The 26231-nt window shown below is 40.0% G+C and overlaps 1 protein-coding gene across 5 annotated transcripts in view; it reads right to left on the bottom strand.

Annotated features, from left to right (window-relative positions):
* rbms3 (RNA binding motif, single stranded interacting protein) overlaps positions 1 to 26231 on the bottom strand; it is a 1261622-nt gene that overhangs the window by 434842 nt on the left and 800549 nt on the right. For all 5 annotated transcript variants that reach the window (XM_048556972.2, XM_048556941.2, XM_048556951.2 and 2 more), the window contains one exon: positions 14046 to 14215. In XM_048556972.2, coding sequence (XP_048412929.1) covers positions 14046 to 14215 — 170 coding nt within the window. The remainder of the gene's footprint in view (positions 1 to 14045; positions 14216 to 26231) is intronic.

Raw genomic sequence — 26231 nt, forward strand, 5'->3', positions numbered from 1 at the left:
TCTGTTGGGGCTTGAAAGGTTCACACTAAGAAGTGGTTTCCCTTGGTTGGGGAAGCTGGAGCCTTGGTGGGAGAGGGGCAGGAACAGATCCTCAGAATAGAGGATTGATTATTTAGGATAGGGAAAAGGAAAGATTTCTTTCCTCTGAGAGTTGTGAAACATTTGGATTGTCTCGCTCAGACGATTGAAGATTCTCTACTCTTGAGTATGCTGAAATTTTTGATTTATCTCCAGGAATGGAGGAATATCAGAAGAAAGCATGAAAAGCCTGTTCAGGTAAAAGATCAGCCATGTTCTCAAGGAAAGGTGGGGCTGTATTAAAGAGCTACATGGTCCATTATGCTCCTACTTCTTGTATAATTCACTCCTCACTTGCAAATTCCCTACCCTCTTCCTGTCCTTTAGTTACTCTATTTTCATTCTCATTCATCTCTCTTCCTCAACTGTCCACCCATCGCATCCTGTTTTTAAAGTAATTTGGAAGTAGAAAAAGGAAAATAATTGCATTTGTATAGTGGCTCTTCGAGACATTCAGATGTCTCAAAACATATAACAGCCATTCAAGTATAGTTGAAGTGTAACTATTGTAATACAGGAAACAAGGCAGCCAATCTGCATTCAATAAATCTCCCAGAAAAAGGCAATGCTATCATGACCAAATAATCTGCTTTTGTGATACTGAATGAAGAATCAGTCTTGGCCAGGATATGCCTTTTTTTTCTAATTGGGCTATCTGAGAAGACCAAAGGGACTTGGTTTGCCATCACATCCAAAAGTTGTGCAACATTTCCTCAGTACTTCACAACATTCTGTCCCTGAAGGTGACTGTGCTGCCAACATGTTTGCTGGTGGAAAATCAGGAGAAAAAGTAAATCCTTAACTTTTATAAAGTAAAAATGCTTCACATTTGGTGAAGTCGTGAGATCAAATTTAACAGCCTACAAGTGTGCTTCAAACAGCAAATACTCAAATCTTCTTTCTCTTTTTGAAAAGGGCTAATAGGATAAGTTAAAACATTCTGTTTGTGATGAAAATCATCTTGGATGTATTCAGGTCCAGCAACCTCCAAACAGTCAATTAGTAAAAAGCTCTACATCATCTTGCTAAATCAAATCATGATAAGATTTTTTTGTCCCTCATTTCCAAATGTAGATTAAAGACTGATGATTCTACATGATTCTCTGTTATTTTTAATAATGCCATCACAAATTTACTCAAAGATTGAAGTTCACACGATGCAAAGTACATCAATTCCCCATGGTGAAGCAGCATCACAGGCTATTATCTACATGCCCCATGAGTTTCTGCAACAATATCAATTAATAACATTGTGCAAGGAGTTCAGGGTAACACCCTATGTGCTGACTGCCTCCAGAAACTCAACATGGTCTGTAAAGTGACATTATGTAGCCAATTTTTTCCTTATATTTCTTCCGAAATGATAAAAGATATTAGCATCTAAAATAATTTAAAATAATCAATTAAAATAATAAAAGTGACTGCATACAAATAAAGGCGTGCAATATAAATGAGCACTGTTCTAATTACTCAACACACTCTTCTGCATGAGATGTGTAGTCAGTGGCTCAAATTCATCCTTTTCTATTATGTTACTCCCACTCTGCATGTGCAGATTCGGATACAGATTTTTCGGATCTGATATTAAAAAATATGACTTTGCAACGTTTTCCTAAACAATCAGATTAAAAATGCCTGTTTTTAGCAACTTTGCTGTAGAAGTAATTCACAGAAACCATCTCCTTACAAGGTACTTAATAACTATAAATGTGCAGTTTACTTCCACTTGAACATTTAATTTGAATAATTAAACAGTAGTGGACATTGTTCAGATATATTCCTCCAATGTTGAATGAACCACATGACTACTTATTCGACACTGAAAACAAATTCAAAGATATCAAAAATGACAGAAGAAGACATATAAAGGTTCAATAAAGTCACACTGGATAACATTTTAATCTGATAACCATCTTAAAGAAGACAGTATACATTTTCAAAGAGTGATGCATCCACTTCAAAAAGACCAATAGACGGCTCACTTTTGTTTTATTCTTGAGATGTGGACATGACGAGCAAGTGAGCGTTTGTCACCCATTCATTTCCAGTCATACAAGTAAATGACCTGCTCGAGTATTTTAGTGGACAGTTAGGAGCAGCATATATTGAAGTGAAACTGGAGTCACAGGTAGGTCAGACCAAGCGAGGAAATACCCTGAAGGATGTTTGGAAAATCCAACAGCTTCCTGCTCACATTTAGTGAGAGCAAATTTTTACTTCCAGATGACTTTCTTCAGTGGAATTCAAATTTTCCAACTGCTTTGATAAGATTTGTAATACCGTATGCACTACATTAGTAATATCATGAGCAATGCCATACATATGCTTAGCTCACCCATGCAGAATAGCTCCATCAACAGCAAAAAAATTATCACAAGTTTTTTTTAAAAATTGGATTTCAGGACTGATACAGAACAATGGGAAATGGAAAGGAGGAAGCAACAACATTGCAAAAATCACTTAATTTCAGACCCAACATTCACTAAACATCCAAAAAAAAATCACATTCAGAGCATCAGTTTTAGGTTCATAATCTTTCACTAGCAAAATTGCTGATCTTTTTTGTTCCAATCTCAGCTATTCACCCTCCTCATTTTGCCAAAATTAAGTGCATTGACACTTCAGGGCACATGCACAGTAATGATTGTTGGGACATAGGGCAGAACAGAATGTTAAAAGAAACAAAGAATACAAGGTGTAGAGCTGGAGGAAAACAGCAGGCCAAGCAGCATCAGAGAAGCAGAAAGGCTGATGTTTCGGGTCTGGATCCTTCTTCAGAAAAAGTCAAGTTTGGTAATGAACAAGGTTCTCATTGTGCTCTTATTTCATTTAAAAAGCTTAAAAGTCAGTAATTAAAAGTATTCATCTGACTCATGGACTGAGGATACACAAATGTTTAAAAGGCAGAGTTTAAAATAAAAACGTGAGTATGGTTGTAATTCAGATTTAATGATGAGATTTCTGTAAAATTCTCAGTGCCTGTAAAGAATGATCTACACAACCCTCAGATTTCTGTGTTCCTTCAATTCTGACTTCATGAGCATCTCCTGTTATCACTGCTCCACCACTGATAACTGCGATTTCAGTTTCTCTGGTCCCAAGCTCTGGAATACCTCTCTACACTTCTTTGCCTCTCTAATTTTTGTTTTCCTCCTTTAAGACACATTTTTATAATCTCCTTGGCAAAGATTTTGGTCATCTGACCCAGTATCCCCAAAAGAGGTGCTGTATAGTATTTTCTTTTATAACAGATCATTGATGACTTGCAGCCAAAGAAACAGAAGTAGGCCATTCAGCCCATCCAGCCATCGAGATTAGATTCTCTACAGTGTGGAAACAGGCCCTTTGGCCCAACAAGTCCACACCACCCCTTGAAGCATCCTACCCAGACCCATCCCCCTATAACCCACACAGCCCTGAACACTACGAGCAATTTAGCATGGCCGATCCACCTAGCCTGCACGTCTTTGGACTGTGGGAGGAAACCAGAGCACCCAGAGGAAAACCACACAGACACAGGGAGAATGTGCAAACTCCACAGAGAGTCGCCTGAGGTTGGAATCGAATCCAGGTCCCTGTTGCTATGAGGCTGCAGTGCTAACCATTGAGCCACTGAGGCGCCCTATGAAGGTTGATCTGATAATCCTCAACTTCACTTTCCTGCCTGTACCCCATAATCCTCAATTCCTATACAGATTAAAAATCTGTCTCAGAATTAAATATACTTCATGATTCATCTTCAATAATTCCACAGATTCACAACCCTCTGAGAGAAGAAATTCCTTCACAACACTGTCTTAAGAGTGAACCCCTTATTCTGAGGTTATTCCCCCTGGTCCTAGACTCTGACACAATGGGAAACAACCTTTCTGCATCTACCCTGTGAAGCTCTCTATGAATCCTCTATTTTCCAATCAGGTTGCCCCTCATTCTTCTAAACTATAGCACAGTCCCAAGCTTCTCAACCTGTCCTTGTATGACAGTCCCTCCATTACTTGGTGCAACCTTCCCTGGACTGCCTCTCATTTTATTGTGTTAAAGGGGCTGTATGAAATGAAGCTGATGTTATCGTCATCAATTCAATTTTGGGACAAGTTTATTTGGCCAGAAATGAATCACTGGCCTGTCTTGGTCCTTTAAATTTGCAATATTAAACTAAGTAAAATAAAGAACAAATGTATGCCAGAATTTAAAAAAAAACATAAAGCACTGGAAACACTGAGCAGATTAAGGCAGTATCTTTGGAGGGAATACATCAATGTTGCAGGTCTTGAACCTGTCTTGATGTTGAGGGATCTATGCAGATCGACTGTGTTTACTGACAATGTCTCCTCCCAGTAGACAGTTGCAGACCATGAGCATGAAAGCTGAGAATTGTCCCCTAACTGAAATGATGTTGCAGGAAATGAAGGATGAAGAACAAAGTTACACTGAGAAGTAACGAAAACAAAGATTTAAAAAGACAGGCAGATATCAGGCAACAAGGAATACCGACACAAAACTTCCCAGATGTATTGTATCCTCGTCCTTCTGCCTGAGTATGTTTTCTGGAGACAGCCTTTCACAAAAATATCTTTTATCTTACAAGATATTCAAAATGTTTGGCACAATGATGTTCTGTCTGCCACTCACTTGATGGAAACTTCACAATGGGTTTCATATTAATGACCATTTCACAATAAACCCACTATTCCAGTAAGCTTTACAATGTGATAGGGATACAACAGTCTTCACCGACCTTCTATACCCCGATATCATCAAATACTTATCTTAAACTGCCATGAAAATATATTGTGAATTTTCACACTGGGTTTTCTTACACACTTGAAAATAGGTGTTGTTACTTATGACCTGCTAAGCAGTTTTTATTAATTGGGCAGTTTCTTCAGTGAGAACAATATAAAGGAAAGTCATTAGAGACTTGTGATAATGATCTTTATCCACTTGTCAAACTGCTGGCAAACCACCTTACCAATGCAAATAATGAAACATTGTGTGATCCTGCAATGAAATGGGGACAGAGCCGCTGAACAGAAATTCCCAGTATATTCATAATGCCTGTACGTCTGTGAGAGACCGCTTTAGTTTCTTGATATATATATTTCCAAGTACAATTGCTCCAAATAACCTGGTGCAATAGTATGAGTATGCTGCCACTTCATGGATGACGGAGGGGAAGAGAATAGATGCTTCTAATTATAAGCCAAGTTAGAGCATAATTTTGCAGAGGTCATCTGCATGGTCAGTCCTGGTGGTGCCGTAGTAGTGAAAGAGCACAACATTTCTTTGTTTTTGCCCTGATACGGAAAGTACCAACACTCTACAGGAGACAGTGATGGCTGGATCCTCGAGTAGGTAATTTGCTGTGAACCTTAAGGCATGTTTCACCCTGGTCCCCCCTATTAAGATTGGCCATTGCAGCACCACCCCTCCACCCCGCCCAAGTCCGTACAAAGATCAATAAGCCTGCAAAGTCTGACTGATTTGCCTCCAAATGTCTGATCTCTGATCTGCAACTCTGCCATGACATCTCTTGATATTTGACCACATTTCTGGCCTACTTATCTCTGCCATACTCTCCAAATGTCTTCCTGTGATAGGAAGCCTCTCAATGTGGCTGGGCGCCTGGCTATTAAGCTCATGCAAAACGCGTGCATTAAGTCCTGCCATTATCCCAAAGCCTAGTTCGTGGCCACTAAACCTCCTCACAGTTCCCTTTCCACTTCGCCACTGAAAGAGGAGCCCAAGTTTCTGCCTGTTTCAGGAGTGTCTTCTTTGTGCAAGTCCTGTCAACTCAACAATTAAATAAATAGAGGTACGCTCTTTAGACCTCAGACACATTATAATTGTAAAATATCTGCATTGAACTATTGTACATTATGCAGGCCGTCCATAAGAAAAGAAAATTTGAATCTACTGCTCCTAATGATTGTCATGAAGCATCATGAGTTTCAATCAATCTATCCAAAGCCATGTTTGCTTTCAGTCCCTGCTCCAAAATGTACGAGTGCCTTGAAACTGAATGAAATTAAATTAGAGTGTGAATAATTCACCTCTTTACTCTTCAAAACCTATCCATGGGAAGAAGCCACAAATCTAATAGAATGCTCTTGACTTGCTTGGATGAATGCAGCTCTAATAATACAAGAAAGCTCAAAACTGTCCAGGCTAAGCAACTCACTGTGTCAGCACCCCATCCATTAACTTTAGAGTTCACTCTTGCCAGTGCCATTGCCCAGTGGCAGCAGTGTTTCTGATCTATAAGTTGTACTACAGCAACTCACCAAGGCTCCTTCAATATTACCCTCAAAATTCACAACCTCTACTATCTAGACACGTAAGGCTGTCATTTGCAGGGGGTTCCAAATAGCTTCAAGATCTCATCCAAGTAACACACCATCATGACATGGAACTATATCGCCACTTCTTCACTGCCACTGCGTCAAAATCCCGAAATTCCAGAATTCTGGGTGTACACAGTTGACCAGGTGTATTGCAGTGGTGCAAGGCCTTCTCAAACAGCCTTAGAAAACAAATCCTGACCTATTCAGCAATGTCACACCTTATTAAAGTTTTAAGTACATGCTACAACGGGCCACATTTCATCAGGTAACACATACCTCTAAAAGTTACAAATATTCCAGTTTTTCTTCAACCTAGAGTGGGTCAGAAACCAATGACTCCTATTTGAAATAATGCACTCACATCAACAATGTTTTGCCGATGGTCGTAAAGATTTTAGCCATTTCATCGGTGAATCAAAAGGAATATCTCACAGATTGTAAATTAGTCACATGGATTATTGTTGATCATTCCCCTGGCCTTGGATTGTCATAGTCTGTTAAAACGTTCAAACAATGAATCACAAATTGATTATTCCTTATAAGTTGCTTGGAAAAATGGACATTTGACCACTTCCAGTAGCACAATGCTCAATACATTCCTCAACCTCATGATGCGGTTCCAACAGAAGAAACAATTCATCAATTATGTCTTTAGTGAGGCTCAGCTTTCTTACAGATTAATTTCTGGAGGGTTTAAAGTAAATCCAGTAGTTACATGGATAACGATAAGCAGTGTATTCTCATGGATTCCTCTTCTCCATTCTCCCACAGATGTTTCCCTTAGAAAGGGAATTCCATGATTTTGACTCAGTGAAACAAAATGAATGGCACCATATTTCCATGTCAGGATGATGTATTGCTTGGAAGGTTATTTGCAGGTGATGGTGTTTCCATGTATCTGCTCGTATACCTCAATATATCACCTGTTGAGGGGCTTGCTAAGTGGATCACAGATATGCCATGGTTGGTGATAACACAACCTAAAGTCCTTCACTCAAACATGAATAGGTCAGGATTGTCAGGGAACAAAAGAAACCAATGTCCTGTTGAGCAATCCAAATTAATATTGCGTTTTGCAAGCCAATCCTTTATAACCTACATCTAATTTAGAAATAAATCTGTTTAACTACAGACTGTGGAACTGAATCAAACCTGCTTATATCCTGGTTCTGACACTCACCCTAAGTGCACTCCTGGCCCTGAAAAGAATACGCAGGTTCCATCCTCAAAACTTCAGCATCTCAGGAGATAACCATCACTGAACCCACTGGCACTGTGCAATTAAAAATATCACTATTTTTTGTTTGTTTTGTGCACTGCTAGAGGTCAGTTACAAATAACTCAATTGTAAAAAGGTTTTACAATACCTTTGCTACGTTAAACTTGTCTTCTTTAATACATGACAGCCATTACCTTTTCCTGTTGAAATACCAGCGTTGGCTTACAAAAATAATGATGAAAACTACCAGTGCAACATCTCTTCAAACTCTGCAAATAACATGCTAGAATTGGTTGCTCTCTCCTTCTCATGCCTCAATGTGAACTTCAGCCTCCAAATTATAAGTGAGATAGAACATAGAACATTATAGCGCAGTACAGGCCTTTCGGCGCTCGATGTTGCACCGACCTGTGAAACCAATCTGAAGCCCATCTAACCTACACTATTCCATTATCATCCATATGTTTATCCAATGACGATTTTAATGCCCTTAAAGTTGGTCAGTCTACTATGGTTGCAGGCAGGGCTTTCCATGTCCTTACTACTCTCTGAGTAAAGAACCTACCTCTGACTTCTGTCCTATATCTATCACCCCTCAATTTAAAGCTATGTCCCCTCGTGCTAGCCATCGCCATCCGAGGAAAAAGGCCCTAACTGTCTACCCTATCTAATCCTCTGATCATCTTGTATGTCTCTATTAAGTCTTCTCTTAACCTTCTTCTCTCTAACGAAAACAGCCTCAAGTCTCTCAGCCTTTCCTCATAAGACCTTGCCTCCATACCAGGCAACAACCTGGTAAATCTCCTTTGCACGCTTTCCAAAGCTTCCACATCCTTCCTATAATGCGGCAACCAGAACTGTACGCAATACTCCAAGTGCAGCCGCACCAGAGTTTTGTACAGCTGCAACACGACCTCATGGCTCCGAAACTCAATCCCTCCACCAAAAAAACACACACCATAAGCTTTCTTAACAACCTATCAACCTGGGTGGCAACGTTCAGGGATCTCTGAACATGGACACCGAGATCTCTCTGCTCATCCACACTACCAAGAATCTTACCATTAGCCCAGTACTCAGTATTCCTGTTACTCCTTCCAAAGTGAATCACCTCACATTTTTGCACATTAAACTCTATTTGCCACCTCTCAGCCCACCTCTGCAGCTTATCTATGTCCCTCTGTAACCTGCAACATGCTTCTGCATTATCCACAACCCCACCGACCTTAGTCTCATGCGCAAATTTACTAACCCATCCTTCTATGCCCTCATCCAGGTCATTTATAAAAATAACAAACAGCAGTGGCCCCAAAACACATCCTTGCAGTACACCACTAGTAACTGAACTCCAGGATGAACATTTCCCATCAACCACCACCCTCTGTCTTCTTACAGCTAGCCAATTACTGATCCAAACAGCTAAATCACCCTCAATCCCATGCCTCCGTATTTTCTGCCATAGCCTACCGTGGGGAACCTTATCAAATGCTTTACTGAAATCCATATAAACCACATCAACCGCTTTACACTCATCCAACTGTTTGGTCACCTTCTCAAAGAACTTTATATGGTTTGTGAGGCATGACCTACCCTTCACAAAACCAAAATCAAATTATTCCTTTCCAGATGATTATAAATCCTATCTCTTATATCCCTTTCCAACACTTTACCCACAACCGAAGTAAGGCTCACTGGTCTCTAATTACCAGGGTTGTCTCTATTCCTCTTCTTGAACAAGTGGACAACATTTGCTATCCTCCAGTCTTCTGGCGCTGTTCCTGATTGTTTTGACTGAACAGCCAAAATAAGTAGGAGAAAATTGTTGCGGAAGGGACAGACCAAGCTATCAATAGATAGATGCCGCTAATTGATAATGAGAATCCACATTTTCTTATGTAGGCTGCTGTTAGCATGCAATGCTGGAAACATATTCAACAGTAACTTACTATAAGGGAATTGTAGACATATACATTAAAGAAATATTGGACAGGGTTGTCATGAAAAACAATGAGTTGCTTTACAGAGTGAAGGAATACAAAACCTATATTGGCTCAGAGCATTGTTCTTTGCAATGAACTAGGTCTGTAAGCTACAGTTTGGATATGCTCACACCAAGGTATATAAAACAGAACTGGCTCTAACTGTGATAATAAAATGTGACGCTGGATGAACACAGCAGGCCAAGCAGCATCTCAGGAGCACAAAATCCTGAGATGCTGCTTGGCCTGCTGTGTTCATCCAGCCTCACATTTTGTTATCTTGGAATTCTCCAGCATCTGCAGTTCCCATTATCTCTGGCTCTAACTGTGAATTGGGCCATGTAGCAGTGATCTCCAACAGACAGAACATTCCCATCCTTTACCAGTCATTGCAATAGAAAGGACCTGGTAATAAGGTTCAAATAAATCATAATTTGAAGAAAGCATTTGGATTGAAAAGCATATGAAAACACAGAACCTAAATCTGAATTCAGATTAAGTTGCTTATTTGAAAACCTACTTCAAAGGTAGGGAGCAGCCCAGCACTGGCTTTCTGTGTTTTCCAGACTACAGGAGAGTTAAAAAGCTTTGACAAGTTTATTTTGATTCAGTGGCACAAAGAAAGGCAACTTAATCTGCAACAATCTTTCAAAAATTTGGCAGCTTTGCGTTAGTTTTTCATATAACCTGAATTATTACAGAGAAAAAGCAGTAAGATCTTAACTCTCAAAAGTGCTTGTACATTCATTTAAATCGTTTGTTATTCCACATAATGTATGTCGCTGTAAAAGAAAACAGCTACTCCGAAGACTGTAATTTTCTATTGAAATGTCTCACTGCAGCCTCTTTGAACTTAAAACACATATGACTTCAAAGGCAATGTAGGAAATTAAAAGAAGAATGATGGAAACTTGTCATCTGAAAACATGACACACTGAACAACTGCTTTCTCTCCTATGCTATTTTTAAAAAAGTGTACATGCAGTTTTGTATGTGAAAATATTACCACCCTTTCTGCTTTTTTAATTAATATATGTATATATACATCATTAGTTTCTATTTTTATTCAGAGTGAGGAAAGCTTGGATAAATGCTTAAGGTCCAATTTTTCAAAAGAAATGGTGTCACTGTTTAGCTTCCAGCACGTTGTGGCTGAAATTCATGTTTGGAGAGCAAATTAACTTTTTTCAGTACTAGGATACCAAGAACAATATGATTAGACTGACTAAATTAAAACTAAACTTTTTTAAAAAAATAAACAAAATGACTACTTGGATCAATTGACAGCATTTTCTCCTCTGAGTCAATTCAATTCCTACTCTGGGAATACTGAAGTACTGCTACATTCGACAGAGGTGTAGTTCTTTTGACGACACAATTAAAGACCCAAGACCCACTGACCTGTTCTAAGTGAGTGTCAAATTTCAGAATGCGGTATCTGACGGATGGCAGGGAATTCAGGTAATAATTTTACCAGTTCATCTGTTTGTTTTTGCAGTTTTGGGGCAGTTACTGCACTTTAAGATGATGCATGTGAAATTCTTTTGGTCATTTCTTTGAGGCACAATAAGGCGGTAAGTCATTCCTCTTGTTAGGCATGTGCACAATATTGATTCTTCATTGGTTTTCTCTCCTGAACTGATAAGTGGTTCAATGTATTTGTGTCCAACAATATGCAGTCCGCATCAACATGTCATTTAATCTCAGAGACAAATCTCAAGTGTTTATCTGTGTCTAAAATCCAGATATAAAATTCCCAGCAGCGGTCTCTAGTCCAGAATCCTAAATCACTTTGACTTGACTAACTAAGAAGTATGGAGGCCAATATAGAGGTGTGGCTTAATCACCATACTGTTTATGTGGCAGACTGATCATTCAAACCTGAAAGCTTTCTTGTATGTACGTCAGTTTCTAATCGATAAATTCAAAAATCAACCAGCAACACAGACACAACTTACATTTATCTCCATTTTATTTATTCAAACACATTGCATATCTCTGTTTTCCTCTCTTTCTCTCTTTTCCCAAAGATGCTAACCGTTACTGAGATGTAATATATGGGTACAATCACCCATTGGTACATCATCCATCTGTATTTCTCCCAGTATCAGCCAAGAGAGTGATCACCAGTAGATTATCCATCTAAAATGACATTACATCCAAGTCAGATCCTGTGTCACTCAATATCCTCAAATGATTAGTGCTGCAGACACCTATTCTTAATTTTCTTCCTCCCTAGGTCAAAAGGAAATCAAAGAAAATTGCAGACTACACGACAATCCTCGGTGCCAACTCAACACTCACAGGGAATCGCACTTAAAATTCTGAAAGAATTGAGCTCATATTAAAAATGGAGCTAATTTAGTATTCTGAAGTAAGTCCTGATTAGTTCAACCATATAACACTGGCAACTTCATCATTCATCGAGTGGGCAGATTGACATACGAATGTTTAAATGGAAATTACAATAATTATCTGTGTGGCATACTTCATTTGAATGTTCATTCTTTGTATTAGATAAAAATACATACAGTTTAAACTGGTCACATTACAGAGAACTAGAGTCAAAGATTGCTGAATCCAGGCAAACAGCCAGCAGCATGTCTCTGGAAATTCCCCATTTCGATTTTTAGGCTGTACTAGGTATTTAAATCATGTGCTGTATGCCAGAGATTCCATCTGCAAATGAGCTCGTGCTCCTTACAAATGGCAAAATTGTTCAGTAAACTGCAAGAAATCCTCACTTGTGCATTGTATCACTTCATATAATCTTTTTATGATGTGACGTTGAGTAAGTGGGAGAGTAAACACACTGGTTACATTATGACTTTTGAAAAATACTTTTTTAAAAAAAAACTTGAACTAACATTAAATAGCAGATAATAATACCAACTTACAAGGTCTTATAAGTTTCTCCAATGTATGTTTTATCTTGGGTACAATAACAATAACAATAACAATAACAACAACATGATACGGCACTTCTAATGACAAGGACTTGGAATCTCCTTCGACATGTTCCTGCTCCACTGCCATAACTGAACCCGAAATTGGTGCGAACTCCTATCACATAGAAAATCCTTTATGGTCAATATTAGACCTGGATATGGTAACTCTTAAATGAGAGTATTTGCTATGACATACCAAACTGCAAACTAATCACATCCAAGTGAGCGAGGATGTAAGATGTACTTTGTGAACAGGACACAGGCAGCCTGGCATATAACTCTTGTAAAAGTGGTAAAAAACTGTTCAGAGGTATGTAATAGCATCTTTGGATAGGAAAAAAAGTAGGGTTCTCTATTATTATTAATTGTTAACTCTATTATTAATTTAGTCCCCTCCCTCGCTCCCTGCATTTCTTCACTTATGTTGTCATTGCGCTGCCATAATGGGAGTGGAGAAAAAGAAAGTTTTAAAAATGTAATGAGTAATTTGGTAGTGCTATAAAAACACAGGCAGAGGTGTGTAAAAGCCAGATAGAGAGAAAAAAGAGAAAGGCTGAGTCCTGGGAGGTGGAGCGGCTCTTGTGGTGCACTGGTAGTGTATCTAACAATGGACAAGGAGGCCAGGATTCAAGTCCTACCAGCTCCAAAGCTATGTCAGAACATCTTGGAGCTAACCGAGTAAGGAGTTCAGGTCTTCCCCCTTCAAGTCCAAGTCCGTTTTAATTTATTCCCCTCCCTCACTTCATACTCCCCCCTATCTTCATGATTGGCAATCATTTGTTACATTGTTAATTGATTAACTGGTGACACAGCTAATATGGTGGATGTTTATTAAAAAAGACGAGTGGGGTTCTCACCTGGACTATGGCGAGATGTGTAGCAGAATCAGACGATGAGTGTAGTGAGGCCTATCTCAATGTCGAGATCAGCTTCCTCTGTTTTTTATCCTTTTCACTAAACATTCTCGATATCATGGGCCCTAGGGAGCAGTGACATTCCAACTGATAGGGATGAAGACTTGTTAAATGTCCTTGCTCAAAAACGAACTGGCTTCCAGTACTTCTGGTGGGCAGAGTTTGTGCATCTGTTAAATGGTTAAACTAATGAACTGGTGAATTTTTCTTTAAAATAAATCCAAACAGCAGCGTTATTGGGAACTGGCTTCGACATAGGGAATGTGTGCAAAAAGGAAAGCTTGAAACTGGCATTTATGCTCGACTATAGTTTTATAATAGAAGCCTCATAAATCTCTGGCAGTCTTTCCCGGCCTAATTCAACACATAGATACCAGTCTTCGGGCGAGAAAGGCAGCAAAATAAAATAACCTTTCCACTTCGTGACATAACATTGCCTTTATGAGGATGACCAAAAGTGAAAGTGTCATCTATACTTTCTTGGGATGAGGAGGGCAAGCTCTTAAAGGAATGAATGGACGTGCTCTTAAGAAAGAGTAATGGAAATAAACAGAGCAACTTACGGTTGGCAGAGCTTGATGAGATCCTGGTCGGTGGTGCCCGGTGGCAGACCCCTGATGTACAGATTGGTCTTACTCAGCTGCTCACCGCTGCTGTTGTTGCTGCTGTTGTTGCTGCTGTTTGTGCTCGGACTGGGAGGAGCCATAGGGTGAGGAGCTGGTGCATAGGATTGCTGAAGTGAATGACAAAAATACAAAATATATGAGAAATACTCATACTAATCTCTGCAAGAATATCTATCTTACTGCTCATTTATCCCCTTGTTGCAAGCCGTGGTTAACTCTCTCTGGATCACATACTTCAAATCCTGTGCTTTATCTTTTTAACAAGTGAACTCCAACTGGCAGATGCACCGAACGGAACTTGCACTCTAGTAGGAGATTTAAAAGAGTATTTCATTAAATATTTAGCTGTCGCAAAATGTATAGCTTGTTTCATTCAGGTGTGGCTGAAGAAATGTACTTGCATAATCAAGCTTGTTTTTCGATTTAGAATATCTGCTTTTCCACAAGAAAATACTTGTATTCTGCACAGCATCAGCATCACTTCCCAGGCCCAGTGCAGACTGGATAAATGCACAATTAAGTTCTGTCTACTCTTCAGTTACAATGCCTGAACCCCAAGAGATTAGTGATAATTCCAATTTGCAGCATCTTTCCCTTTGCATAGCCTCTCTGATTAAAGTTGGCAATTTAATATCAATTAGTGCTGAAAGATGGGATTATTCTGCTGTCTACGTGGGCATTTCAGCATGGAGTCAAAATAACTCAAGCTTGTCTGATGGGACACTTGTGTCTCACTATTAAACTTGGAAATCAGATCCCCAATTTAATTGCTGCATGCGAGATCATAATATGCCTGTTTTCCAAAAAAATGGATTTATATTAACTATGACTGCTTGAAGTTTACTTTACTCAACTTAACAGAAAGGCAGATATTTCAAAAATTGTGTCCTTTCAATGTCTTTCTTTTGCTCCATTGTTCTTCCAATTGACAATTCACATCATTAAACTGCAATTTGTATTAGGTGTAGTATAATACATTACAGAAAATAAATAAAGAAGTGCATAATAGTCTCCCATCCACTAACATGATAAAATCAGACCGGTATATCTGTACCAGCATTTTTGTGCGACAAAAGTATAAATCAATGTGCAAACCTTACAGAAAAACACTTAAAGAATTGTAATTCAACTTCCAATAATCAAGCATTACATTTATTGATCTACACTGCCAACCCACAAACACATAAAAACAATACCACTTTAAATTGCACAGCATAGCTTGTTTCAAAATAGGCCCCAAGGCTCAGTTTCAATCAGCATTCAGAAGTCTTAAGTCTGGAGGTACATTGACAGTGTCTTCATTAGAATGAAATAAGGCTCTAAAATATTCAAGCTCTTCTCTTATATCGAAAAGTAACAGACAACTGAAGGCAAATATGACTCAATTGTGATGAAAGAATGCAAACTTAAGCCCATTATAAAACTGTTCTGTGCTTTGTTGCTTAGACATAAATTCAGCTGTCATCAGAACATGCAATGAGATAGGTCCCATAGTCTTGCATCTAGTAGCTTTCGCATAAGCAGGTGGCATTTTCCATCACCGGGAGTCTAACTTTGAACGAAATGAAGTATATTGGCCCTTTAAGTAGCTTGAGGGAAAGAAGAACCTAATTCACCCTTTTTGCAGCCGTGTCACATTCTTCAAACAACATGCTCTCTATCAAGAAACCACGCCAACAGTGAAAGCTGGATTTGCCTGTACTTTGCTTACACTCCAACATATTCAAAATCTCTGCCTCTGGAAGGTTGGCTGAAGAATATTTGCTTTTACTGGAGCTTTCAACCAGCAATTAATTTACATTCTTGAAATTCATCACTTCACAGGTAATTTTTGATATGAATCATTTCTTTAGATGAGAAAATATTACACAATTATCAATAGCAGGTCTTAAATTGACAACAAAGTCAGACACAAAGATTTTTCAGCCAAGACAGCAATATCTTCACTTTTTTTAAAGCTGCTTTGTAATTATGTTTGCCACATTATCAGACAGGCAATGACAGGTGCATTAAATTAAACGTCATGGGCCAAATTTTCCTTTGCTATAATTGGTTCGTAAATTGGGTGGTACACTCGTGGAAGCTAGGGCTGGGACGCCTACTGTGATATCTTCTGCCTGGCCTACTTTTTATGCTTTCTAGTGTAGTTGAGTAGGTCATCCCTTTACATTCCTACTGTGCATAATTGATAGTATTAAGTCAGCAACTTATCGCATTGCTTGCTTGCTGTCACTACTGCTATTCTCCACAGGGGTCTTCAAAAAGGTGATGGCCACTGTTCCTGTTATAGAAAGAAGATAACAATGGCTCTCTTGGGCCAACACTTATCCCTCTTCAAGGCTGGAAAACAAACTCCAACTCTATCCTTATGCTGCCATTTCCTGTCGGGAGAGCCAGCTGCAGTGCTGTGTCACCTCTTGTCAGGAAGGTTTGCCCGTTTAACTGCCATTCTGGCAGATTTTTGGCCAGCAGTGGGCATTCACTGGGACCTGACAAGGTTGGAACCCATTTGCCAAGAGCTGCTGGCCAAGTAACTTGTCTCTAGCAAGCAGCAAAACCACGGTGCTGAACAAATACACAAGGTCTTTATGAGGAGAGGCCCAGGCAGGAGAGGGCATTGTAGGATGAGGGCAAAGGCAGCTGGCAACATTGACAGAAGTGTGGCTTTTAGTATTCACCCTGCTGCCCTTGTTACCTTCCCAATGCCATTTCCTTCCATTAGGAACAGAGTGCATTTCAATGACAGACTCCAACTCTCAAGATCCCACAGGTGTTTTTTTTTTCCAAATAATGCTACCTGCCTGGTGAGCACCCGTTCCATTGGGTTAATATCACCAATGGAGGAATGAGCCCTTTATGCGTTCATTAATTTGCAAATTAAGGGCCTCAAATGCTGGGAAAACCATCGATGGATCTCCACTCCACATTAAATCAAGGTGAAAGTAGGAAATTGGTGTCATGCCTCTGCCAACCTCCTGTCAAGCTCAGGCACTCCTATCACCAAACTCACAAAACATCGGCACAACATCGAGGGCCGAAGGGCCTGTACAGTGCTGTAATGTTCTATGTTCACTGTGGCAGCGGGCATTAATTAGCCACTGTGTCAAGTTTCTTCTTCTTCAAGACAGGAAATTTCACAATGTTGGAACCATAGTAAACATAAAAGCTCATGACCAGGAAAGCTACACAGCACAGAAACAGTCCATTCAACTTAGCTGTGCAGTTATTTTTAATCAGCCTGTTTAGGCATGTTATAACACACGTTAGGAGGTGGTGGGACTTGAACCAGGATCTCCTGATCATGCGGTAGGGACATTAATACAATGCCAAAAGTGTATAGTTGTGATTATACTTTGAATGAGCTGCCTTCTACTATGGTCATGTGATAGGATCACAAAATTGTTAAACTGTAGGAGGAGACTATTCATCCTATTGTATCTGCAGCAGCTCTTTGAATGAGCGTCATAACTTAATGCCACTCTCCCACCTTTTTCCCATAGCCCTGCAAATTGGATAATTATTCAGAGAGAAACAATCATTTGTTACATGGCTTCATATTACCTACGTCCACCCACTCTTCTACGCAGGGCACTCCAGACCCTAACTACTCTCTATGTGGGAGGTTTCTTCTCACGCTGCATTTGGTTCTTTTGCAAATCACTTTAAATGTGCTTTCTAATTCTCAATCTTTTTACATGGTTTCTCTCTACCTGCTGTGTACAGACCCTTCATGGTTTAAATGAAACTGGAATCAGTAGGCTCTTTTATGAGGAAAAGTTGAATGGGTAAGGCTTGTGTTCACTGGAGTTTAAAAGAGTAACAGGTGATTTTACTCAAATATAAGATCCAGGGTGGTCTTGATAAAAGGGGTGTGGAGAGGACGCTTCCTCTAATGGGAGAATCTAGAACGAGGGGTCACAGTTCAAAAATACAAATCCATTTAAGAAAGAAACAAGATGGATTTCTTTTTAACAAGAGGATGATGAGTCTCTGAAACAATGTCCATCAAAAGACAGCGGAAGCAAAGACCTTGAATATTTTTAATGCAGAAATTGATAGCTCCTTGATAAGCAAGTAAGTGAAAAGTCATTGGGGTAAGCAGAAGTGTGGAATAATCAGATCAGGCACGAACTTATTCGATGGCTGAACAGTTCGCGTAGCTGCCTGGCCTTCTCCTATTCTTATTTTTTTTCTAAATCCATATCATATTCTACTACCATTTTGCCCCACAAGTGTCTATCTAGATCTCCTTAAATATATCAATGCCCATCAATTGTCTATTGGGAGTTCTTGGTCACTGCCTTACTTTATGGCCCTGGCTGTGGTCACCCCACAGCTCTCTACATTGACTATGACAAACACCTCCATAATTTTAAAGACTTCTATTAGGTCACCAATCTGACTTATTTGTCATACGCTGCGTGATTGGTTATTCTTTCTATAAAAATATACATTTCACGTTTAAGTGCAGTGAAGTTCATATTTACAATCACACACTGATTCCACAAATTTATTAATGTCATCTTGTATATTCTCGTTGTCTTTCTCAGTAATAACTATGCCACCATCCCAACACCAACACCTCACCTCTAAACCCCATCTGACATTGGGTACAACTTCCACATGCATCTACACATTCACAAATCAAAACTGAGCTGACTGCACAACAGGACCATGGTGTCAGGCAAAAATCCAATGAAATAACCCTCAACACTTGGAAACACATATTTACATGCAGCATCATGGATGACTATGCCAAACACAACTTCTAATATTCTAACATTATTTTTAAGAGAAAGTAGGAACTGCCGATGCTGGAGAATCTGAGATAACATGGTGTTAAGCCGGATGAACTGGATGAAGTGCTATTAGCAACAGGATAATTTAAAAGTTATGGAAAGCAACACCTTAAGATCAGGAGAAGGATGAAAACCTGATCAAAATTGCACACTTACATAAAAGAGAAAATGCTGTCGTACAATGCTAATGAAAAGCTGAGGCAGTAGTTGTGTAATGCATGCATTGCTGGGTGAGACGTTAATTCCAAATACCTCATAAATATTATTGTTCTCGGCCTCATATTGAACCACACAATATTCGACCTCTGGCTTAACAGATGACAATAGTACTAAATATTGGGCCGTTACAGACTTTGTGACAGAACGGCAGAATTTGTGAAGATGCAGTGAAAACATTCTGAGCTGCTGCAAAGACAAAATGAACACGATGAGAATCAGAAAAAGGGCAGCGTGTACTAAAAGAATTACATAGTCTCAGTTCAAAGTCAATACTCTTGTCCGTGTAGATTTTGAATTAGAAAGGTAATTTAAAGCACAAACAGCGGCAAATATTTTATACTGCAAGAAGAGTGAGTGAAGATTCTGCCAGGCCTGCTGAGTTTCTCCAGCAATTTCTATTCAGTGCAGAGTTGGCTTGTTTTCGTCCAGGGGTGTGACTTTTTGGACTGAATTGTACAGTATTCTAGGAGGCAAGAGCTTGTGTGTTCAAATCCCAGACTCGTCCTCATGTGTTTTCAACTGTTTAAGGGTTTTGTGGTAAAGTCCCTACCTCTGCGCCAGCAAATCCAGGTTCAAGTCTCCTATGCTCGGGTGGTATTTCGGAGCATGTTAGAAGATGTTGATTAAAAGTTTTCCAAAGTAGTATGGAGGATCTTGTGGTGCATTAATTATGTCTCTATCTCTGGTCCTGAATGCCTGATTTCAAATCTCACCCATGGATGTGACAGACAACAACATGTGCCATAACATGTCAAACAGTTTGATCCTTTTTTGTTTAAAAGCAGGGATGTTATTGGAAGTGTACAAATACGCAAGATGCTTTAGGATGGAATCAAAATTGACGCCAGCTTTTTTGCTCTTGAAGATGCAGACTTCTAGTTGGCATTTTCAGTTTTTAGTCACACTCTGTTACCTCACTCAAACCTTGGCTATTTTACTTCTGGGAACTGAACAGTCAGTTTTGATTCCATGCTAACACACCCTACAAATATGTTGGTTTGCACCATCCTAGTGGGAGGTGCTATTCAATCAATCCTGCACATTAAACCTTTCACGTGGTTTCCTACTTCTTCCACAGTCACAACGTGTCCAGGTATAAGGTGGCAACAAACTGGTCACCCTGCTATTGAAAGGAAGTTGTTAAACTAGCAAGGGTGCAGAAAAAGTTTACAAGGATGTTGCCAGGTCAGCAGGGTTTGAGTTATAAGAGGGGCCTGGAAAGGCTGGCATATTTTTCCCTTACAGCATTAGATGCTGACGGTGACCTTATGGAGATTTATAAAATCATGAGGGGCATCGATAGGGTGAATAGGCAATGTCTTTTTGCCAGGGTAGGAGAGGGTATAGGTTTAAGGTGAGAAAGGAAAAATTTAAAAGGTACCTCAGACGCAACTTCTTCACAGCGAGGGTGGTGCATGCATGGAATGAGCTATCAGAGGAAGTGGAGGAGGCTGGTACAATTACAACATTTAAAGGGCATCAGGATGGGTATATGAATACGAAGCGTTTAGAGGGATATGGGCCAAATGCAGGCAAATGGATCTGGTTCCCTTTATGAAATATGTTGGGCATGGACGAGGGTTTGTTTGCGTGCTGTATGACTCTGTGACTCTCTGTCTGTGGAGAGAAAACAGAGTTAATGCTTCGAGCCCAGTGACCCTCCTTCAGGGCAGTTGAAAAAGTTGATTCAAGAATATCTAAACAGACATTTTATGACACACCTCTGGAATTGTAGTTAACAAAGTGTGAAGCTGGATGAACACAGCAGGCCAAGCAGCATCTCAGGAGCACAAGATGCTGCTTGGCCTGCTGTGTTCATCCAGCTCCACACTTTGTTATCTTGGATTCTCCAGCATCTGCAGTTCCCATTATCTCTGGAATTGTAGTATGTGAATGCAGGCCTCCTGGGTCTGAGATGGGGACATTCCCACTGCACCACAACAGTCCTACCACATTATTTTACATTTAACACTTTCATTGATTGACGGTGATAAGCAGCAGCCGCGGGTGAGGCCTGTTGACCATAAGTTGTTGCTCAATGTCTTTGTTAATTGTGGATAATGTTACTACTCAGCTGAACACCCACGGTGTTGCAGCTGCTTTATGTCTGGTTCATTCTCAGAATTTGACACAGGTGTGAAATATTTGAACCAAAATGGTGATGTGAGAAATGCAAACACCAGTCTTAAATCGTGGCACCTTAATTGTGCAATTTGTTCAAACTAAATATGGGTTTGTGACAGTGAAGCATCGTAAAAAGTCTTTCACATTGGATGTCTCTTAAATCAGGTGAGAGTGTTCCATGCTGTGAGAAATAGATTTAACAGCATAAATGCTGCGAGCTAGTTTGGATGTTAAATCATAGAACTTTATAGCATAGAAACAGCCCATTAAAGCCACTGAGTTTGTGCCAGGTCTTTTAAAGAGATGTACAGACATTCCCATTCACTTACCCTCTCCTCAAACCTTTTTAATAGGAGAATACACAAAAAAAAACAAAGATGGTTGAATTATTGACAAATTGCTATTCTCAGGACCCATGTGTGAAGTCTAACTGCAAACAGAAACAAATATTTGTTGGCATTGCATGCCCTGAGTTAGAGGATAACACTCCTCTAAACATAGTTGTGCTACATCATGTAATGCATTATTTAGTAAGAAAAATGGTTTTCTATAAAATTTCTGACAAAAAAATACAATGTCTTGAGGGTGAACTGCATGTTGCTGTGGTGCAGCACAAATACCACCATTTCCCAGTCCTTCCAGTTCTGACAAAGTGTCACTGGACATGAAATATTAACTCTCATTCTCTCTGCACAGATGTTGCCAGACGTCCTGAGTTTATCCAGCACTTTGTTTTATTTCAGATTTCCAGCATCTGCGGTATTTTATTTTGTATTATTATGTTGCTACCATTCTGTAGTTTAGTCATTCATGTCTATAACAGATATTTTCCCTTTGAGAGATTACAAGGTGTAGAGCTGGATGAACACAGCAGGAGGAGGAAGGAGCAGGAAGGCTGACGTTTCGGGCCTAGACCCTTCTTCAGATCCTGCTCTTTTGCTCTTTTCTTGCTGCTTTACTCTGGTTGTGAACTGATCAAATGTTGTTTATCTCTAACATCTTCCAGTTCTATAAAAAGCTAACAAGTGGAAATTCTGATTCCATTTCTCTCTGTACAGTTGCTGCCTTAATTCCTGACTACTTCCTGTATTTGCTATTAATCTTTTCAGATTTCCAGCATCTGTAATATTTTGCCATCATTGCTTTTGGTCTGCTGGGCTTAAAACTGCAGTAGGTGGTACATTTACTCATAAAGGATGTCATGACTAATCGTGTTATCTCCAGACTGGTTTGCAACACATCTCAAACCGTTCATTATTAACAGAAAATAAGTTCAACATCCAATTCAGAAAGCTAAGAACTGCTACCTGACTTCTATTTCAACACCAATAAGTCCACTGCGTGATGAAGGCTTATTATGTCTGTGCTGTGCGATTCAGGGTAGACATTGATTCTTAGCCCTTCGTGGAATTTGAAATTCCAGATGAATCATGGAATGTCAGGAGCAAGGACAGCCAGGTATTCCAGCAATGTCTTGTTGTATCCAAACCCTGGGTTTCCAGGCAGATTTTACACTTTTTAAAATGTTGAGCTTGCGTTGAAAGAAAGTTTCTCCACTCCAATCCATTGCTCTTGCTTTTGTAAATAAATACACCAGATGATTTTAATTTCACAGCATCCTCCTACCTTTTTTAAATTCATTTTTTAATCATTTAGTCAACCAATCTTGCTCGGTAGGTCTATTTGATGAAGATCAAAGAATCCCACAGCAGGAAGCAGGCCATTCGGCCCACTGAGTCCACACTGACCGTCCAAGGAGCATCCCACCCAGACCCACCTCTTATCTTATTTCTGCATTTCCCACCCAAGACACTGTGGGCAATTTAGCATGGCCACTCCACATAACCTGCACATCTTTGGACTGTGGGAAGAAACCGGAGCACCCGGAGGAAACCCAAGCAGACACGAAGAGAATGTGCAAACTCCACATGGACAGTCACCCGAGGCTGGAATTGAACCCCGGTCCCTGGCATGGGGAGGCAGCAATGCTAACCACTGAGCCATGTCAGAACAATAAGCCTCTGCGGGAAATATGAGGCAATGGCCTCGTGGTCTGTTAATTCAGAAACCCAGGTAATGTTCTGGGGGCCTGGGTTTGAATCCTGCCAAGGCAATTGCTGGGGAAGAAAACCCACCTGGCTCACTAACGCCCTTAGCGAAAGAAGCTGCTATCCTTACATGGTCTGGCTTACATGTTACTCAAGCCCCACAGTAATGCTGTGGCTCTTCACTGGGATGGGCAAGTAATATTGGCCCAGCCAGCAATGCCCTCATCCTGAAGGAATCATTTTTAAAAATGTTACCCAATGGAAAATTTTAAGTGTAGTCTGCACAGCCACATTGAATGTGCTTGTCCTGATGGGTAAATCCCAGTTGGGATTCTCCATTTCAGAAGTATACGCAAAACTTTGCAAAATGGTGACTCGATTCCTGAACGTAAAGTTACATGTCTAATCAAGTAAATGCATTTTTCCTGTTGTTTCATTTTGTTTGTTTTTTTTATTTATAACTGTAAGGATCTGTGATTTCAAGGTATTTCCTGTGTCCCACCTCAGGCCAGATTCTTATGGCAGTAGCTTCCTGCCGCTGTGAACCAGCAAATGGCCCAAAGTCACTTACATTCCCGTTTTATCTCAGAGGCAGCTCACAGGGTCAGCTTGTTGACTTAAATTGTTAACTGAACCAGCGTCACACAACACGGAAACTCACGCTTTCAGTCCAACATGTCTATGCCGACAAAGTTTCCCAAACTAAACCAGTCCCACCTGCCTGCATTTGGCCCAAATCCCTCTAAACCTTTCCTGTTCATGTACTTATCCAAATGTTTTTTAAAATGTTGTAATTGTACCTGCAACCACCATTTCCTCTGGCAGTTTATTCCTGTTACACTTGCTTTGGGTTCAGATTGAAATATGTTCAACCAACACAGGGGATAGCGGAACAGAGCAAACAATCTCACTGCGCCTAAAGTACTTTTCCTTTTTGAAGGTACAGGATGTGGAGTGCAAGAGTTTTTGAAGTCTGTTAAAAGAAGATATTCAAATTCCTAGTTGTTTACTGAAATAACCATACCACAACATTGGATAGGTTAATCAATGGCAATCTTAAATCAATCAGCAACTTTACACAACATTTCGTAAATCCTTATTACTCAAAATCTGAACAGGTTCTGTTGTTTTAATAATTATAACATTTTAACCGTTTGATTTTATTTTCTACTCAGAAGTTCCACTATCCATTACAGTTTCTTGAGTTTTCCTTCACTTCCTGTGAGTCTGAGCTAATCCCTGCCACGGTTCTTTAGTTGGTAGTCAGGTCAGAGTAGTATTAAGCTAGTTGGCAGGATAGTCAGGATGGGTTGGTAGTGGGGTCGGGTCAGTCAGGGTCAGATTGGGAGATGGAAGCTGAGTGGTAGAAGGAGAAGTGGCGGGGGGGGGGTAAGTGTGTGTTAGTTGCATGGGTAGGTGGTTGGAAGATGTGGTCAGGAGGAAAGTTGGGTAATGGTTGGCTAGTAAAGGACAAAGGTACTGGTCAGCTGGGGAGAGGTGGGATTCAAAATACTGTTTATGCTGTAAATCTGAAGCAAACAGAAAATGCTGCAGAAACTCAGCATTGGAGAAAAGAGATATAGATTTAATATGGAGTCCCATGGAACAACAAGATACAGGAGCAAAATTAGGGCATTCGGCCCATCGAGTCTGCTCAGCCATTCAATCGTGGTTGATATGACTCTTCCAGTATGCCTCGACTTCAGAATTCAAAGTAGCTTGAAATTTTCACTCGGTTTCTCTCTGCACAGTGGCTGCTAGATGTTTTGAGTTTCTCCAGCATTTTCTGTACTTAAAAGGTCCCCTATTCCCTGTGTAACTATCCAGGTCGGTTGCATGGATCTGTCCCACTTCACCTCAGAGATGGAAACAATCACGCAGGGGTGTGGACAGCAGGGGCGCTGCCACTGGATGTTTAAACTCGGTGGCAATTTCCACATCGAGCTACACGTCTGAATTTCTGCGAGGCTCTGACGTATATCTTGCACTTTACATCCGGGATTATTTTGTGATCCAGAGTTTCAAGATTTGAGCCAATATTTGCTCAGGGTCATATTTTGCTTGATAACATTCAAAAGTATGCTGGTACATTACATTATGTGAAAGGTGCTACATAAATACAAGTAGTGGTATGATTTATGTTTAGTAAACCGTACAATTACAAGGCTGTATATCAGATGCTGATACAAACTAGGACTTAAGTCCAGCAGCAATAGAACCTGAACAACACTTCAGCCAACCACTGAGTTCATTCTAATTTATTGTCTTACAGACTTCTCAAGGAATAAAGAATCAAAGCTATAAACAAAAAAAGATTAATCATCAGAATAATGAGAAGCATTTAACACCGTGCACTCTGTGCTTCAGGCCACAAGATACTATCTTTATGGTTCCATATCTGTACCTCATGCCAGGGATGAAATTCAACCTTGGCAGGGACACATAAGTGGGCAGTAGTGATTCATCTGCCTGTTATATAGGCTCCCCAGATCTCCGCTGACATATATCAGACAGCTCATTAGGTACCACCCACCATTTTCTGCAAACTGAATTTAGTTTCAGCACCACTGGCATTAAGATTGGACTGATGAAAGAATCACAGAATCTTAAAGAGTAGAATGAGGCCATCTGGCCCATCAGGCCTGTGCTAATCCTTCGGAAAAGCTGTTCTATTATTTCACCTCTATCCACTGCACCATACAGAACTGGATTTTGCTTTGCTGTTCAGGTATCTATTTAGGAAGCAACAATTAGATCCTCTTTCACAATTCATCCAGGCTGTGCATTCCAGCACAGTAACTCAGTGTTAAAACACTTCCCTCTGGAGGATATAAACTTCTGATGATTCACAGAATGGGCATCAACCACATTTCCATAGGGTGAAGGGAAAAGCTATGGGAAAGTTGTCAGCAGAGTCTGGAATTCAGCTTAGG

This window comes from Stegostoma tigrinum, chromosome 2 (genome assembly GCF_030684315.1).
Source record: "Stegostoma tigrinum isolate sSteTig4 chromosome 2, sSteTig4.hap1, whole genome shotgun sequence".
Taxonomy (NCBI): Eukaryota; Metazoa; Chordata; class Chondrichthyes; order Orectolobiformes; family Stegostomatidae; genus Stegostoma; species Stegostoma tigrinum.